This window comes from Delphinapterus leucas, chromosome 15, assembly GCF_059928025.1.
Source record: "Delphinapterus leucas isolate spDelLeu-1000000601 "Yukka" chromosome 15, BTC_Dleu_Yukka2, whole genome shotgun sequence".
Classification (NCBI taxonomy): Eukaryota; Metazoa; Chordata; class Mammalia; order Artiodactyla; family Monodontidae; genus Delphinapterus; species Delphinapterus leucas.
Genome location: NC_143143.1, coordinates 15,614,022 through 15,631,309, shown reverse-complemented (window position 1 = coordinate 15,631,309; position 17,288 = coordinate 15,614,022). Strand labels below are relative to the sequence as shown.

At 56.3% G+C, this 17,288-nt stretch overlaps 2 protein-coding genes across 7 annotated transcripts; one reads left to right on the top strand and one right to left on the bottom strand.

Annotated features, from left to right (window-relative positions):
- The first annotated feature begins 257 nt into the window (after positions 1-257).
- On the top strand, positions 258-4,001 carry HSD3B7 (hydroxy-delta-5-steroid dehydrogenase, 3 beta- and steroid delta-isomerase 7). 5 transcript variants are annotated; one of them, XM_022588261.3, is made up of 7 exons: positions 258-398; positions 760-946; positions 1,163-1,318; positions 1,617-1,725; positions 1,857-1,902; positions 2,255-2,417; positions 2,946-4,001. In XM_022588261.3, the coding sequence occupies exons 1-7, from the start codon at positions 285-287 to the stop codon at positions 3,359-3,361; spliced, it is 1,191 nt and encodes a 396-aa protein (XP_022443969.3). In that variant the 5' UTR covers positions 258-284; the 3' UTR covers positions 3,362-4,001. The 5 variants fall into 5 exon arrangements, with proteins under 5 accessions (XP_022443969.3, XP_022443967.3, XP_022443968.3 ...); XM_022588259.3 differs by having other exon boundaries at positions 261-398; positions 1,803-1,902; XM_022588260.3 differs by having other exon boundaries at positions 262-398; positions 775-946; positions 1,803-1,902.
- Positions 4,002-4,092: 91 nt separating this feature from the next.
- STX1B (syntaxin 1B) lies at positions 4,093-10,564 on the bottom strand. 2 transcript variants are annotated; one of them, XM_089895874.1, is made up of 5 exons: positions 10,281-10,564; positions 10,014-10,087; positions 7,999-8,136; positions 7,787-7,897; positions 4,093-7,378 (listed from the first exon to the last, which is right to left on the bottom strand). In XM_089895874.1, the coding sequence occupies exons 1-5, from the start codon at positions 10,411-10,413 to the stop codon at positions 7,265-7,267; spliced, it is 570 nt and encodes a 189-aa protein (XP_089752000.1). In that variant the 5' UTR covers positions 10,414-10,564; the 3' UTR covers positions 4,093-7,264. The 2 variants fall into 2 exon arrangements, with proteins under 2 accessions (XP_089752000.1, XP_022443983.2); XM_022588275.2 differs by having other exon boundaries at positions 7,261-7,546; positions 10,281-10,560.
- Positions 10,565-17,288: the final 6,724 nt, after the last annotated feature.

The following is a 17,288-nucleotide window of genomic DNA, read 5'->3' as shown; positions in this document are numbered from 1 at the left end:
TTCCCAGAACTACAGCTGCTGCTGGGCTTCTGGCCTCCTGGGAAATCCAGCAAGAGGGAAAGGCTGATATCATGCACCGGGAGTGAGGTCACCCTGCCTGCTCCATTCTGTGGCTGAAAACCCTACTCAGCACCCACCCGGCAGGCTCTGGCTCCCCCACCCCTCTTGCCCAAGTGTTGCTGGAACCAGATGCCAGTGCAGCCCGGAGCGGCCACCAGAGGGTGCCCTGTGGCAAGAGTGTGGGGGGCGGAGAGGTGGAGGCTGGGCTGGTCTCTGTTGCTGGAATGGGCCGGGAGGGAGGAGGAGCAAGCGGAAGGGGACGGTGTGTCGCTGGCCCAGGAGCCTGTAGAAGACGGCCTCCGGTGGCCGGTTTGGGCGGCCTGGGACCGTGGCTGCAGGTAGGCAGTGGTGATGCCAGGGCCCGGGGGTCCCTTCCTCCAATCCCAGCTCTCTTCGCCTTCCTCTACTCTGCCTCCCCAGCTCCCTGCCAACCACCCTTCGTTTTCTGTCCCAGAACCTCTCCCTCCACCTCAAACCCTGACCCCTTCCTGCAGGCCAAGCCCTCCCCCTTATCTCAGTAACTGCAGCCGGCAGGGTCAGAGGGCAGGTAGCCTGGCCACTGCACCGACAGCTACAGCCTCCAGAAACAGCTCTGGCCTCTGGGTCACTGCTCCAGGCCACTCAGCCAGGGGCCCCTCCTAGGAGTCACGGGGCCGCTGGTGCTGGGGCAGTTGGTGACTGACAGCCCAGGCGCGCCAGTGTCTCTCTCCCCAGCCAGGCATGGCAGACTCTGCACAAGCCCAGAAGCTGGTGTACCTGGTCACAGGTGGCTGTGGCTTCCTGGGGGAACATGTGGTCCGCATGCTGCTGCAGCAGGAACCCCAGCTCCGTGAGCTGCGCATCTTTGACCTACACCTGGGTCCCTGGCTGGAGGAGCTGAAGACAGGTGACTGGTGGGGACGGGGTGGGGGTGGGGGCGGGGGAGGGTGTGGACTCCCTTCCTTGTGGAAAAGATGATGCCTGTTATGTTCTCCAGTGCGAATGGATAGGATGAATGAGTCACACTGGGAAAGTGTGGCTCCCAAGGGTGTGGGCCGAACCCAGCAGCTGGCTGACGGCCTCAGCTCTGACATTGCCTCTGGTTGCCCCTACCCACTCCCAGGGCCCGTGCAGGTGACTGCCATCCAGGGGGACGTGACCCAGGCCCACGAGGTGGCAGCAGCTGTGGCCGGAGCCCACGTGGTCATCCACACAGCTGGGCTGGTGGACGTGTTTGGGAAAACCAGTCCTGAGACCATCCATGAGGTCAACGTGCAGGGTCAGATGCTCCCTACCTGTTCTGACAATGTCCTCAATACCCCCTGGCACGTGGCCTGATCTTGGTTGCTTGTTTCCTGCCCCCCTCTTTGACCTTGACCTCTGTGATTCTCCTGTGACAATCTGTCCTGTGGACACTTCTGCCCCTGTCATGGCAGGCCGGCCCTCACTGACCTGCTGTGGTTCTCCCTGGGCCTGGGGAAAGAAGGCACGTGTCCTCATCCAGCTTTGGGATGGGGAGGGGAAAGACGCAGAGGGGGAGGAAGCTTCAGCTTGGATACACTCTCGCCTTCCCCCAGGCACGCGGAATGTGATTGAGGCTTGTGTGCAGACTGGAACACGCTTCCTGGTCTACACAAGCAGCATGGAAGTTGTGGGTCCCAACATCAAAGGCCAGCCCTTTTACAGGTGAGCTGAGCTTCCCCCAATACTTCAAGGGCCCCATCTCCCCTCAGCATTAAGAATCTTCCCTCTCCCCCGACTAGGGGCAATGAGAATACCCCATACGAAGCAGTACACAGACACCCCTATCCTTGCAGCAAGGCCCTAGCTGAGCAGCTCGTCCTGGAAGCCAATGGGAGGAAGGTGAGACTGGAGAAGATGAGATGTAGGAGACGGGGGCGGAAAGGGCTGCCAGGCAGAGGCAGAGCCAGGGCCTGTGGGCTCCTCTTTTTTTTTCCTCTTTTGGCCGCACTGCACGGCATGCGGGATCTTAGTTCCCCCACCAGGGAATCGAACCCCAGCCCCCTGCGGTGGAAGGGCAGAGTATTAACCATTGGACCACCAGGGCAGCCCCTGGTGTTTTGTTTGTTCATTTCTTACTGTGGGCTCCTTTGCATCCTGCCCTGGATTCCTTCCATCTCCAGCTTGAGGAGATCAGGGCAGAGGGCAAACCACCGGGTCCTAGGTCTTAGAAGTGCCTGCCTTTTGCCCCCAGGTCCTTGGGGGCTTGCCCCTCGTGACATGTGCCCTGCGTCCCACCGGTATCTACGGCGAAGGCCACCAGATCATGAGGGACTTCTACCACCAGGGCCTGCGCCTGGGGGGTCGGCTCTTCCGGGCCATTCCAGCCTCTGTGGAGCATGGCCGGGTCTACGTGGGTGAGGCCCGGGCTAGGCGTTGGGGGAGGCTAAAAAAACAGGGCAGGACCCACATGGTACTGGGGCAAGGGGGTGTTCTATACTCTGGCTAAAAAAGGATGGTCTATACATGGGCCAGAGCAGACTATGATATGTGGGCATCGTCCGCAGGGGCCACAGACAAAACAGTGTCCATGCCAGTTGGGAAGGCTGAGATCGATACTGTGTCATAGGCTGAGGAAAGGGTTGCAGTTTTGTGAGCAGCATCTTCCCAGGAGAGGAGAGGGGGAGCATCTACCCAGGACTAACAGAAGAAGGAGTAGCATCCATATAGGCTGGCCTGGGAGAGTAAATGGCTACAGGGGCCTGGAAGAAAGCAGCCTTCAGCAGGGCCGTAGTTATGTGGGCAGCATCTACATGGGCCCAAGGACGGGGTGGCTTGTCCATGCCCTGGCCCAGAATAGAGCAGTATCTACATGGTTGCAAGGGCATTCAAGGACATATCCGCCCCCGGTTCTCTCGGCACCCCCTCTCCCCCGCTACCCACAGGTAACGTGGCCTGGATGCACGTCCTGGTGGCCCGGGAGCTAGAGCACCGAGCTGCACTCATGGGTGGCCAGGTGTACTTCTGCTATGACAACTCACCCTACAAGAGCTATGAGGACTTCAACATGGAGTTCCTGGGCCCCTGTGGACTCCGGCTGGTGGGCACCCGCCCACTGTTGCCCTACTGGCTGCTGTTGTTTCTGGCTGCCCTCAATGTCCTGCTGCAGTGGCTGCTGCGGCCGCTGCTGCTCTATGCGCCCCTGCTCAACCCCTACACGCTGGCTATGGCCAACACCACCTTCACCGTCAGCACCGACAAGGCTCGGCGCCATTTTGGCTATGAGCCCCTGTTCTCCTGGGAGGAGAGCAGGACCCGCACCATCCGCTGGGTGCAGGCCGTGGAGGGCTCAGCCCAGTGATGGTGGAGCTGGGCCTGGAGGCCAGCATGGCACAGCCATCCAGGTCCAGAGCCCTCAGACCCTGGTGGGGAGGGAGGGCTACATTCTAGAGCCAGAGGAGGAGGGGTCTGGTGCCAGACTGGCTGTCCTAGAGCTCTCCACATTGTAATTCATGAGCCTTGAGCCTGTGTCCTAATAGCCCTCAGCTCTAGGGCAGGGTTTTGGAGCAAGTGTGTCTTCACTCTCAACCCAGGCCTGGCGGCTGGTTGGCGAGGGTCTGATTCCCCTGGCGTTCTCCACGGTCCAATCCATTTCTGGCTTTTCAAGCAGGAAGTGGGTAGAAGTTCCACAGGGCCTCGTGCTGGACCTCGGATATCCAGGTGTGATCCTCAGACCCAGGTTCAGAGTGAAGATGCTTTCTGGCTCCTCCCACCACCTTTGTCCCTCCTTGGGGTTCATAGTCCCATTATTTTAAAACATTTATTACCCTTGGACATTTATCTTTTAATTCTCTTCAACGAAGGCTGAGGAAATCTGTGTATTTTCACCTCTTGCCACCCCTCTACCCAAGTCAGTTCCTGCAGCACTGTTTGATCTCTGCCTGAGGATGCCCCAGTAATGCTGTACCAGTCCAAGCCCTGGATTAAAGCTCCTTCTCCGAGCCCGTGTCCATCCACCTGTCCAGCTCCCACACCCGCCTCCCCCATGTCTCCCACTCCCCACGGCGCCCGTCCCGTGTGGGGACAGAAGGAAGTGAGCACACAGCATGCCCGCTGTTGGATTGGTTGCTATTTCTCCCGTCCCACGGGGCCCGACCCGGCCCGGGGTGGGGGTGAGGGGCTCTGGGGACAGGACAGGACATGCAGGGCTGGGAGGGGGGCAGAATTTTCCTGTGTTTTATCCATTTGCAACTTGGTCACCAATAGAGAGAAATGGGACTCTGAGGGCTAACAGGAGAGGGTGGCCTGGCTCTGGGCCCCCAGCCAGGCCCCAGGAGTCCTGTTCCCTCTGGGGAGGAGAGGGAAAGAGCTCTAGAAACCAACGGAGAAACAGAAGGGGCAGGGGCTCATGTCAGCAAACACGGCTATATCACGTGACACGCCAGCGACACAGAAACGCCAACGCACACGGCTGCACAGCAGGCGGGGTGGGGGAGGAGAGAGCCGGGGGCCACCCATCTTGTCCTCTGCGGGGCAGGCTGGGAATGGGGCAGGGTGAATGCATAGAACACATCATGTACGCACGCTCGAGGCGTGGCAAGAGCGTGCATCAACCCACAGGCACATGGGACAGACACGCAGTGTGCTTTGTGAGAGGCAGGGGGAGGGAGAAAGGGGGAGGGGAAGCAGCGAGCCCTGGCCAGGTCCGGGACCACCCACGGGCACACAGGGGCTTGATGGTTGTAGGTGCTTGGCGGGCGGGCAGCACACACTGTCTGAGAACATGCAAAAGACACCAGCCCCCAGACAACATTCCAGGACACATACAGACACAGCAGCCAACAAGCAAACACATCATGTGATGTGTGGGACTTAGAGAAGCTGGGGCAGAACAGACCCTCAGGGATGCTCTGGTCCATCTGAGGCCCAGAGATGGGCAGCTACGGGCCTAATACCAGTCAATGAGGCAGTTGCATCACTCCAGCCATGGCTCCACCCTTCTCCTTGTGGCCCCAAGGCTGTGGGAATTCCCGAAACGCCTGGTATGAAAGGGTATCCTGGCTGGACCGCAGGAAGGAAAAAGGCTGGGGTGGGGGGTGCTGGGGCCTGCTCTGACGTCCCCAAAGAAGCCTGAGTGGGAGCAGGAGGGCTGAAGTCAGATACCGGGGCAAACTTCCCGTCCTGACAAAGGGCACTGTGGGAACAGACAGCCCACCTTGGGGTTTACATATATATATATATATATATATATATATATATATATATATATATACATATATATATATATATATATATATATATATATATTGGCCACACACAGGCAGGGCCCAGCCAGGTAGGGAAGAGGTTGGCTATCTGAGCTGGGGTGGGAGTGGGGTACTATGTTCCAGAAGGTCGCATCTGCACTGTCTCTCTCTCACACATACACGCTTCACATGAAGAGGGACTCCAGGAAACGATCTGCACACACACCAAAGTACTCCACCCTGTGCACACGGATGTCGGACCCCAAGGCAGGGTGCATTCCTGTACTTGTGTGTTCAATCCTGTATATGTGGGTCCGCGTTCCTGGGCCAGTGGAGTGGGAGGCTTCTAACACTGTCCTTTGCCCACATACCTCCCACCTGCCACCCAACGCACAAACCCACTCATGCATGTGTTGTCTACGCAACAAGGGAGGAGCTGGCCTCTTCCTCACCATCAGAAACTCAGGCCCGTGTCCCACCCTCAGTCTCAGCCTGCAGGGGAACAGATATTGGTGACATTTCAGCAGGAGATGTGTCCAGGGCATGGGCCCCAGGACTTAGCCCACTCCAGTACGTTGGAAATAAACAGTTCCCTAAATCCAAGGTTCCTGAGGCAAAGGCCAGAGCATCAGATGGGGCGGTGGGGACCATCGCTGGCCTCTCAGTTCTGAGGTTAGTGCTCAAGAAGCTTATTTCTGAGAGCCTGGGGCAGCCCTTGACATTCCCGTGATCAGTAATGTTTCCCATCAATAGCCCTTCCGGGAGGCATTCATGTGCAAACGAGTGCCCGCCTGAACAGGCACCGTGCCAGCGCCAGCGTCCGCATACGCCGGCCCCTGTGTGCATGTGTGTGCCTGGGTGTGGCCTCATCTGCCGGGGCGGGTGGGAGCACACTGAGGTGTCCCGGCTTCCACATGTACAGGCCTATCTGACCGAGAAAGATAAGCACGTGGGCATGTATGCACAGGGGATCCAACCACGCAGGGCAGGAAGCTGCAGTTGCACGATGTTGATGTAGCAGTGTGTGGCCACACCAGATAGCGGCCAGCAGCTCTGGGGAGAAAGGGAGGGGGCAAATAATCTGGATAGACAAACCTGGATGGGGCACAGGTCCTTGAAGGTAAACGTGTGTGTATAATACACAGGGGGGTAGAAACACACTACGTAGAAATCCTCTACACACACACACACACACACACACTCGCGCAGGCGTACTCTAGATAGCGTAGAAATATAGATTTCTGTGCCCACCCAAAACAGATGTCCAGTGCAAGATGTGGAGGGCTCTGTCTCAGGAGAAGACCTACTGACACTTCAGGCACATCCTAGACACACACACACACACACAAACACGTCCCTCACATCACCTATTGGGGGAAATGCACATGGATATACAGGCCAAGCTAGGTTATTGACACGTGTATTCTTCCACTCGCCTCGACTGAACTCCACACACACACACACACACATGTTCCCCAGGACATGTCAGTCCCGGGGTGACTAAGCCAGGAGGGTTTGCTCAACATCACGCTGGGGTGTCTGCCATGGCCTGTGTGTGTATTGTGCCTGGATCCTCTGGGAATGTTGGTGTGAGCCTCTGTACACTCACAACCTGCCACATCTGTAGCAGACATGGGGGAGGGGGGGTGTCAGTGGAGGAGGTGCTGTTACATTGGATTTAAACACTCAAACACAAAATTCCATGTAGGCAAACTGTGTGTCCACGGATCTGTGGCGCCACACACACACAGACACACACACACACACCAATTCACAGAAGACAGAAGAGTGGGGCTTGATGGCTGCTGTGTCACACCCAGCCACAGTCTACACAACAACCCAGGGGAAGGGGGAAAGCTCAGACGACACACAGACTTGAGGTGGGGGGCAGAAAGGGCGATTTGGTGCTTCTACACACATCTACACACGTACACACACACACACGCTGGGGAGTCCACACGTCTCGAGCATGTGCCGGCGGCATGCATGTTGGTGTGCACGTGTAATCACGCCTGCTGCTATCTACGTGCGGGGTCGGGGGGTGGTCCATGGCGGGGGGAGGTCCAGGGACTCCAGGGTCTGACAGGCGGTAAAGGTTGCAGGTGCTGCCCGGGTCTGTCTTGAGGGTGAGCCTGGAGCAGGGGATGGAGTGAAGGGGTGGTGGGGGTATTGCTCCCGATGTGGTGGGGAAGGGTCTGGGACGGACAGGGGTGGGGGGCCTACAAGCCCAGCGTCCCCCCAATGGATGACGCCAAGACCACCCCCAGCACCACACAGCAAATGATGATCATGATTTTCTTCTGCAGGCAGGAAGGGCGATAGGGAGGGAGGAGACAGAGACAGAGGGGTAAAGAGACAGACAAACGACAGACAGACGGGGAGGAGGGTGTGAGGGAGAGAAAACAGAAAAAGGAAGAGGTCAGAACCAGAGATAAGGCCTCTTGCGGGATTTCATCACTCACCTCAGCCCTGGCCTGAGCCCAGCCCCGCCCGCTCGGCTCCAGCCCACCTGCTCCACAGGCCCGCCTGCCCCGGCTCACCCTCCGGGCCTTGCTCTGATATTTCACAGCTTTCTTGGTGTCAGACACGGCTCGCTCCACGTAGTCCACGGAATGTTCCACGTTGTACTCAATGCGGTCAATCATTTCGCCCTGCAGAGGATACATGCATAGGATGAGGTGGGAGCTGGGCTGGAAGAGGGGATCCCGGGGACCCGGGTGAGGTTCCCCGAGGGCTGTGGCAGAGGCAGTACCTGGCTCTCCACAAGCATGGCCATGTCCACAAACATGTCGTGCAGCTCACGGATGCTGGTTTCCAGTTTGATGATCTCGTTGTGCCTTGTCTCGATTTCATTCAGCGCCTGCTTTGTCATCTGTGAGTCCATTTTGATCTAGGGTGAAAGGGGAGGGGCGGGGGGAAGAGGGAGGAGAGCTGCAGACCACCCTTCACTCCCGGAAGAGCTTGGATTCTGCAGCCAGAGCGTCTGGGTTCGAACCTGGCTGGTGTTTACTAGCTGTAACCATGGGCAAATTGTTTAACCTCTTCAGGCCTCAGTTTCCCCACCCAGAAAATGCAGATACTTCACACCTCACAAGGTTGTGCGAAGACTAAGTGAATGACTATGTGTGTATCAATTAGAATAGTACCTGGCACACAGGAAGCACTAAAGAGACGTCTGTTAAATTACAAGAAGGAAAACTTGCCCTGAGCCCGCCATCTCAGCCCAGGGCTGTCTCTATCACACACACCAGGGAGGCCCTGGGAAGGGAGACAGGGGTCCTGGACCCCTGTCAGGATTGGGGGACACCGTCTGGTCAAAGGCAGACAGGATAATGGAAGGGGACACAGTAGAGAGTGGAAGCAGAAAAGGAGGCCCAGATGAGAAGACAGTGTGCCCTGGAGCCCCCATGATATGGGCCGGGGGAGAGATAATAAGGAAATGCTCTGCAGCCCTCAAGAGTCAGTGGGAGAGACTCTAACCCATAGTCAGATATATCTCCTCCCCACGGAAGCCAGACCACTCACTGTTTAGACCACATCCAGACACTCTTCTGCTCTAAAGCCCTCCGAGGCTCCCCACCACCCACAGGCTACACACCTTGACCTTAGCAGTCAAGGCCCCATCTCCCTTTCTGTCCTCACCTCCCCAAATCCTAAGAGCCCAAATCATCCAATGGCTCTTTGGCAAGTGGTCCACTCTCTCTGTTTTTGTTCAGTCTGTCCCCTTTTTCTGGAATGTCCTCTGCCCATCTCCCCGTGTCCAAATGCTCCCTGTCTCTTAAGGCACACAACTCAATGCCACCTCCCCCAGGAAGCCTTTCCCGGCCCTAGAAGTTAACTATGACCGTAGGGCCTGTCTGCATCTTGTTCAGCCCTCGGGCAAGGTACCGACCACCCTGCATCGTAATGATGGCGGGTTAACTGGCAGGGATCAGCTCTATCCCCTTAGAACCCCTCACCAGGTTTCCCGCCACTCTCAGACAGACTGACAGCCTGGGCAGAGCTGTTTGGGAGGGCTCCGGGCTAACTGGCCCATTATCAATTTGCTCAAAGCTAATTTAACAAAGATCAATTCTCTAAATAGCAATTTGCTGAAAACTGCTAGACGGTCATTGAACGTACTTTAACGCTGGTCTAGAAACCTAAACCAGAGTCATTCTGCCACCAGAAGCTGAAAGGGAGATAGAACCTGTCAGCCAGGGCGAAAGTCAAGAAAGAGAAAGAAGAACTACAGTTGGGGAAAGCCCATCTCTTTCACATATAAGATGACAAGCGCAGGGCAGTGTGCCAAACTTCAGCAAAACTAAAACTGATTTTTTAGAAAACCTTCAAAACGTAGGCAAATTAGTCACTTGGTGAAATGAGCCACATCACTAGGGAGAAGTGTATCTTAGCACTTAGCACTGAAGAGTCCTGACTGTGGGTTCAGATCCTTGCTCTGCCTGTAGCTGTGTGACCTCGGCAAGTCATTTAACCTTTCTGGATCAGGTTACCTCATCTGTGAAACACGACTCCCTCAGAGGCTTGTGGCGAGGATTAAATGAGTTTAGTAGGTAAATGTGCTTAGAACGGGGCCTGGCACCTTACTGTTTGCCATTTTTATGAGGGTACTTCCTGCTCTGCCCCCATGGAATTCCCCAGTTCCAGGTTCAGACTTCCTGATGTTTGTTATTTCACGGCGGACTTAGGACCTTGAGTTCAGCCTACGCTTGGGAAGGAAAGGCGAATGCTTTCCAAAAACAGACCCCACCCCCACGCGGGGCTTACATCGTCAGTGAAGATGGCCAACTTCCCACTCTCCAGCATGTCTTCCAGTTCTTCGTTGGTCGTGGTCCTTCCAGCTGTGGGGAGAAACGACTCGCTGCTCAGCGACTGGGCCAGCCTGGACACCTAAGGTGGTGGGATGTGGCAGGGACCCGGGAGCCCACCCTCCCATCCGGCCTCAGGCCACGAGTCCCCTCCACGGAGGGGAAGGGCCTGGAAGGAGTATGGGACAGGTCTGGGGAGTTTGCGGGGGAGAGATGTCACACGCACTGATCTCCAGCTGCCTCTGGATCCGGTCCTTGCAGCGGTCGCGGTACTTGGACTGGGTCGCGTTATATTCAGTCATTACCTCCACGAACTTCCGGGAGAGTGTGGAGTGCTGTGGTGGGGGGTACAGACACATCAGGAGGCAGGGAGCAGAGACCGTGGAGGGATGGAGTGGGCGGGAGGGGCTGAGTTAGCCTACGGCCCCTTCTTCAGCTCATGCCACGATCCCAAGCCCTCGCAAGTGTGCAGTCCCATACCCCAGCACCCCCATCCTACGCCCAAGCCAGCCAAGGCCGGGCTAGGGCACTGAGATGTAGCCGGGTTCCGACCTCCGCTGTAGTCCCGCCCCAAGCCCCGCCCCTGCCCAGGCTCCCCCTTGGCCACGCCCCACGCTAGTGCCTGCTCTGGCCCGCCCACGCCCAACAGGCAGGGCTCCAGCCTGGGCCCCTCCCCTGTCCGGTCCAGTGCGGTTTGGTCCCGGCCCCGACCCTGACCGTGCCTGACCGCTGCCTCCTACCTGGGTCTTGCGGATGCGCAGGTCCGCGGAGGAACGATTCAGCCCCTCCTCCTGTTCAATGCTTTGCTCGATCGCTGCGGGAGAGAGGACGCAGTGACGGGAGGGCGAGAGACCCGGCGCATGTGGGGCGGGGGTCTGGGACATATGAAGGGTGGACACCCCGAGGCAGGCCCCCCAGGCCCGTGAACAGATGTCACACCCAGGCGAGGGCAGACAGTAAAGAGTCTAGGGTGGGGAGGCAGGAGGCCAGCGGGTAAAGGGACCAATGTTTCAGGGGGCCTGGAAACCAGGTAGGAGGGGATATTGAGGGTCAGTCGGTCACCAGACAGAAGGGGGCTATTTGTTCTGGTGGAAGGATTGCGTCTTGGAAAGTCCCACAGCTGTAACTCCTGCCCAGCCCCTCAGTCCACATCCCCTGTATGGGGGGCGGGAGAACTCTCTGCTTTTTGCAGCCTCAGAAAAGGGTCAGGAACCCACCCTGGGATTTATCTGGTAGAGGGCAAGCACTTTCAAGTGGGTCAGGTTCTAGTGGCTGCCCTTTCCTTGGAAAATTCTAGGGTAAGTGGATGGATGTTCCAACAGAGAAAATAGCTCCCCCCGCCTTACAAAGTGATCCCTGTCCCAGGAATCCCCACTTCTAAAGGATGTTCTGGAAAAGCACACAGATTAACTGGGATTACTGCTTCTAGATCATGCACTCCCCACACTTACTTAGATTTTCTAAAAAAGAGCTTGAGGGTAAGATCTACTGTGCTCGGAAAATGCAGCAGGGATGAATCACCAGGCCCTCTCAGACCTGGAAGAGCCTCCAGGCCACTCCCAAGAACATTGCTTCTCCGTTCCTGGCAGCGGTGGAGGTATGGTGCTGGATGGCACCCCAACGCTCCCCCGCCAGCGATGGCGGGACAGGGACTGAGCGACAGCTCTGGCCCAGCTGTTATGGGAAAAGTCCAGAAACACACACCCAGGAATGTTGGAATCTCTGGCTCAGACTGGGACCCTGTTGTCAGACTTGGGGCTGGGGCCAAGCCCAGGAGGAAGGGATCCTTTAAAGGGTCTTATTGACTTCTTACAGTAATCCTGGGAGTTCAGTCCAGGTTTCAGACTAGAAACTGAGGTTGAAATAGAGAAAACAACTCATTCAAGGTCACACACAATGCCGGAGCTCATGCCACCACAGAGCTCGAGAAAGATGGAGAAGATGATCTCTCTTTTTCTGGAGCTCTGGAGGGTCAGCTCCTCTGAGCCACTGCCACTTTTCCTAGCTTCTTTCTTGGTCTATTCCTGAACTCCTAAACCATACAGCCCTCCTCATGGTCTTATGAAGAGTGTTAATGTCAGAGCTCAATGGGCTCAAAGAGATTGCTGAGCCCAGGGATTTTTCAACTTGTGTCCCACAGAACCCTGCTTCTGAGAAGGAACCTCAGAGGGGTCTGTTGCTGGGGGTGATGAGGAGGCTAGGCAGGTAGGGCTCTGGGTCTCCCAACCCCAGGTCAGCCAGAACAGCTTGACTTTTATGTGTTGTATGTATTGGAATTTGGGGTAAGATTTCACTTGGGAAAAAAAGATTTTGCTACCAAAAAACAAAAACCAACAACAAAAACATCTGGCTTTGAAATTGCTTTAGTAGTTCTTACTGTACTGATGAGGGACTGAGGGTAGGGTACTTGTCCAGAATGAGCTGGTGATGGAAGTGGGCTCCCTCTGTCTGGATTTGCAATCAGTGTGCTCCCAGTTTGGATCATTTTGCTTTCTAGCACGCTCTCCTGAGTGCAAAGGGCTTACAGATCAGCACTGGAGGCTCACATATGGCCTCCTGTTGAGTCCAGGAGGGCACGGAGTCCCTGTCCTCATCCCTCTGGACCAAGGTCATTGCGCTCGGGGCCAGGCATCTGACATGACTCCTTTCCCCCAAAGCCCAGCAATGTGCCTCAACGTGCTCGGCAAATGTTTTCTGATGCTGAATTACCATGAGCATACAAATTAGCATCATGGTAACACTGCTATTCCCCTGGCACCAGCAGACAAGGAGGTTCCCAACCCACAGTGATTTGGGGGAAGGTGGTTATTACCAGCGCCCAAGTCCTTAAATTAGAGTGAATACATGAGCATTTGGCAAGTCCCTCCTGAAAGTTTGCCAGGCCCTGATGTCAGCCACACAGTCCAATCTGTCCCGCGCTAAGGATACCAATTCAGAAGCATTTGCTGAGCCCACCTACTGGGTGCTTAGCGCTATGTCCGGCAACTGTTCTGGAGAAATGAGGCCTTCGTGAAATTAAACCCACCTGGAAGACTGTATTTTCCTGGTGGACCTTCCTGCTGATGGAGCCAGCAGAGCTCAGATGCAATTTGGACAGAAAGCCTCCTCTCTGTGATTTCCCTGTCATGTCTATATCTTTCTCCAAGGCATCTGGAGCAAGCTGGGAAATGTCGGGTTTTATGCTTTCTCAGTGTTTAGGAATCTGGCTCCTGGAAGCCTGCAGACACTCCTCATAGAGAGGCCTGTTTAGTCCAATGGAGGGCAGAGTTTTCTTCCTCCTTAGGCAGGGGATGGCATTCCTTACCTTTCAACTTGGATCGAACCTTGTTGGCCGTCTTCTTGATGTCTGCAGTGAGGTCCTCCAGCTCCTGTTTGGTCTCTGAGGGGAGGTGAGGGGCGGGTGAGATGTCTGGGTGGGACCCCAGACTCCTGCCCGCAGCCCCCAGCCACCCGGCAGCAGCACTTACTCTCATCCGGGTTGGGGGCGGCCAGGATGGCACTATGCTGTTTTTTCACTTGTTCCACATCCTCTGACAGCTTCTCAATGCAGCCCCGGATCTCTTCCACCTGGGGCAGCAAATCGGCTATACCCAGCCAAGTCGTCGGGCCAGACAAAGGGATTCAGGGGGCTCAGTCAGGGTTCAGGGAAACGGGCCAGACCCAGAGGGGTTGGTAAAAGGCCAAGGGGATGGAGGAGTAGAGAGCAGGGTGGGGGCCGGGGGCCGGGGAGAAGGAAGTTGTTGGCTGGGGGCTAGGTTCTGTTACCTGTTCAAAGAACTCATCCATGAAGTGGTCCCGGTCCACATGGACCACCTCCTCCTCATCATCGCTGTCTTTCGCCTGGGAGGCAAAGAAAGGCAGTCTGTGCGCAATCCCGATGCTCCCAGCTCTGGGCTCAGAGCGGGGGTCCTGGGAAGGGTCACATGCAGGGGGCCGGGGCACCAAGCAGTCACAACGAATCCTGGGTGTCTTGTGGCACAGAGTCCCGGAGGCCGGGTACCTGACAGCCCAAAGGACACCTTGGAGGGAATTAGCCAAAGGCACCGTTTCAAGGGTAGACGTGGTCCTGTGAGTGCAGTCACCCTGGAGGCGGGTGGCACACTGGACAGATGCTTTAACCAACCAGTATGGAAGTATTTCGATATTGTAGCAACCAGCTAAATGTCAGCCTTGCGGTAATTGGCTCTGGGCTGCGAGAAGGGGTCTGGAATAGCGTCCCAGGAGCCTGACCCCCCCTCCACCATCCCCCCAGCCGCTCCTGCCAGGCTTCAATTTGCTCCCTTCTCTTCCCCTCCAGCCTCCAACGCGACCAGCCACGTCCCCTAGTCCCCTATGCAAGGTCACTTCACTGCCAGCGGCAGGCGCCGAGTTAAGCAAGCAGTCGGCCAGGGGAGGGCTGGATGAGAGACACAGTCAGCACCCCGACCTCCCTCCTCCCCCCCACTCTCTTCCCCTCCGCCCACTCTCCTCCGTGTATTCACTTGCTTTCATCCAGCCTCTTCCAACTTCACACCCACCTACTCTCACTTGCTTGGATTTCCCAGTTGCAAAACCTGCAGCTGCTCAGCCCTCCACCCCCGGGGCTCAGAGACACAAGGGACTTACCCACCCGCACTGCCACTGCCGCCACCAGACGGGCCAGTGACATAGACAGAAGGGCTGACACACAAGGCACACAGAAATAGGCCCACTGACACCCACACAGACCCACAGCAAAGCTGCCTGCCGACACATGTGGACACACAGACGTGCAGCGGTCCCTCTGCCCCCAGGGACATTCGGGAGGGCCCTCTGGGGCTCTTCTCCCAGTCTCTCTGAGCATCCGGTCTGCACAGTCACTCAGAGCTGGGAAGGAGGAAGGGGGTTAGGAAGGGCTCCCCAGTGCTCCAAACTCCAGTCTCAAGACTCTGCTCGGGACAGAAGTCTGAGGGCAAAAGCTGAGCGCATCAAGCTTAATTACATCTGGGGCCCTAATCAGCCTCCACAGAAACTTAAAACAGTTCACCCTGGGCTTCCCTGGTGGCGCAGTGGTTGAGAGTCCGCCTGCCGATGCAGGGGACACGGGTTCGTGCCCCGGTCCGGGAAGATCCCACATGCTGCGGAGCGGCTGTGCCCGTGAGCCATGGCCGCTGAGCCTGCGCGTCCGGAGCCTGTGCTCCGCAACAGGAGAGGCCACAGCGGTGAGAGGCCCGCGTACCGCAAACAAACAAACAAACAAACAAAACAGTTCACCTTGATTTCCAGAAAAAACCGAGCCAAAACTCAGACAGAATCTCATGGCCAGAGCCTGAATGAAATCAAGATGGGATCCACACAGCGTCTAGCGGGGGGTATTGCCATTTGGGATCTAAAGAGAAGAGCTTGCACAGGGCCTCGACAAGATCGCAGACAGGACCTGACAGAAACCAGACAGCTCAGACCGAACCAGACTCCGCGCAGACTGATGGCAGACAGCTCAGATCGAACCTAGACTGGGCCAGATGGGACCTAGATGTGATCTAGACAGCGAAGTGAACTTGGAATCAGAGAGGTCCGACAGCACCCCGAGGAACCGTGAGCTCAGAGACGTCCAGCTGGACCCTCTCGAAGGTACCCCAGCTTCCCACCCAAGCCCGGCTCAGATGGTCCCCAGGGATCCTCCCCTCACCATGTTGGGGAATACTTTCAGCACTTCCATTTAAGCTCCAAATATCTCCCAGGAAAGGGAGGCTCTTCTTTCTCTGCCCAACAGTAAGACATGCCAGGCTGCAAGGAAGAGCCCAGACAGGAAGCCAGCTGTTCTAGCCTCCATTTGAGCTGCCCCCAGAAGGAGGGGTGGTACCAGGTGGGGCTTGGCGACCCTGATGGGACTTCTGGCTTCTCAAGCTTCCACCTGACCCGGAACCACACCAACAGACCTTGGCTCCATGAGGCTCTGGGATGCTCGGCTCATCTCTGAGGACCCACCGGCCTCCCATGATGTTCTATCCTCAAAAAGCCAGTTGCCTCACGAGATTCCCCTTCCCCTAGAGCCAAGCTGCAGCTGCTCAGCCCTCCACCCCCCAGGGCTCAGAGACACACAAGGGATTTACCCACCCACACCACCACCGCCGCCTCTGTCCCTTCTCTGCCTTCAAGCACTTGGCCCTCAGCTTGGCTGCCCACAGGTCATGAGGCCTCTCGCTGGCCCAGGTATCTGGGAACTTTTCCTGTTCTCTCTTTCCCCTCCCCAGGCTGACTTTAGACTTCCTCAAGTCTCATTTCTCTCCCTCTCTCCTTTGGTTCCCAGGGCCAGATCCCTGATTCTGCCCTGGGGCGTCCCTGGCTGCCTGTTTACTTGCCCTTGAGAGAGGAAGAAAGGTAGAGTGCCCAAGGATGACTTAGTTGGTGTAATAATTACAGACAGCTGACAGCTAAAGTCCTCTCCAGTTGACAGACACTTTTACATCTATAATCTCTTCTGATCCTCACTACCATAGCCCTCGAGAAAAGCTGTCCCCATTTTAAGATGAGGGGAACAGGAGGTCTGAGGGGGAAGAGGAAATGGACTTGCTCAAGGGCACCCAGGCTGAAAGGGGCCAGGAAATCAGAGACATCTAAGACATGCCTCCTCCCATAGCCCCTCCTTTCTTTCTTTCTTTCTTTCTTTTTTTTTTCTCTTTGGCCTCACTGTGCAGCATGCGGGATCTTAGTTCCCTGACCAGGGACAAACCTGTGTCCCCTGCATTGGAAGCGTGGAGTCTTAACCACTGGACCACCAGGGAATTCCCTCCCATAGTCCCTTCTGAGGCTTGAGACCAGGCTGCCTCCTACTGGCCACTCTGCCACCAGAGATTTCCCTTCTCAGGTCCCCTCCTGACAAGGCACAATCTGGGCGAGGCTCTGCGCCCCGAAAACCTAGCAAAATACTAGCGTGTGATAGCACCTCTGGCCTAGGTCTTGCATTCTTGTTATCTCATTTAATCTTCATTAAAACTCTGTAAGGATCATTGGTCAACATAACTGTAATTGTGGAAAACATTTACACAGCATTTGATAACGTGCTGGGCACGGTTCTAAAGCATACTGCGTTTATCCATTTCATTCTTACAATAGCTGCCTTTTATAGGTAGGGAAACTGAGTCACAGAGAGGCTAACGAGCTTGCCCAGGTGAGCAGCTGGAAGGCCACACGCCTTCTTCCCTCTGAGTTTCAGTCTCTGCATTTGCTGAATGGCGAGAAAGTCCTCCCTAAATGGTGGGCAGAAGGAGCCAGT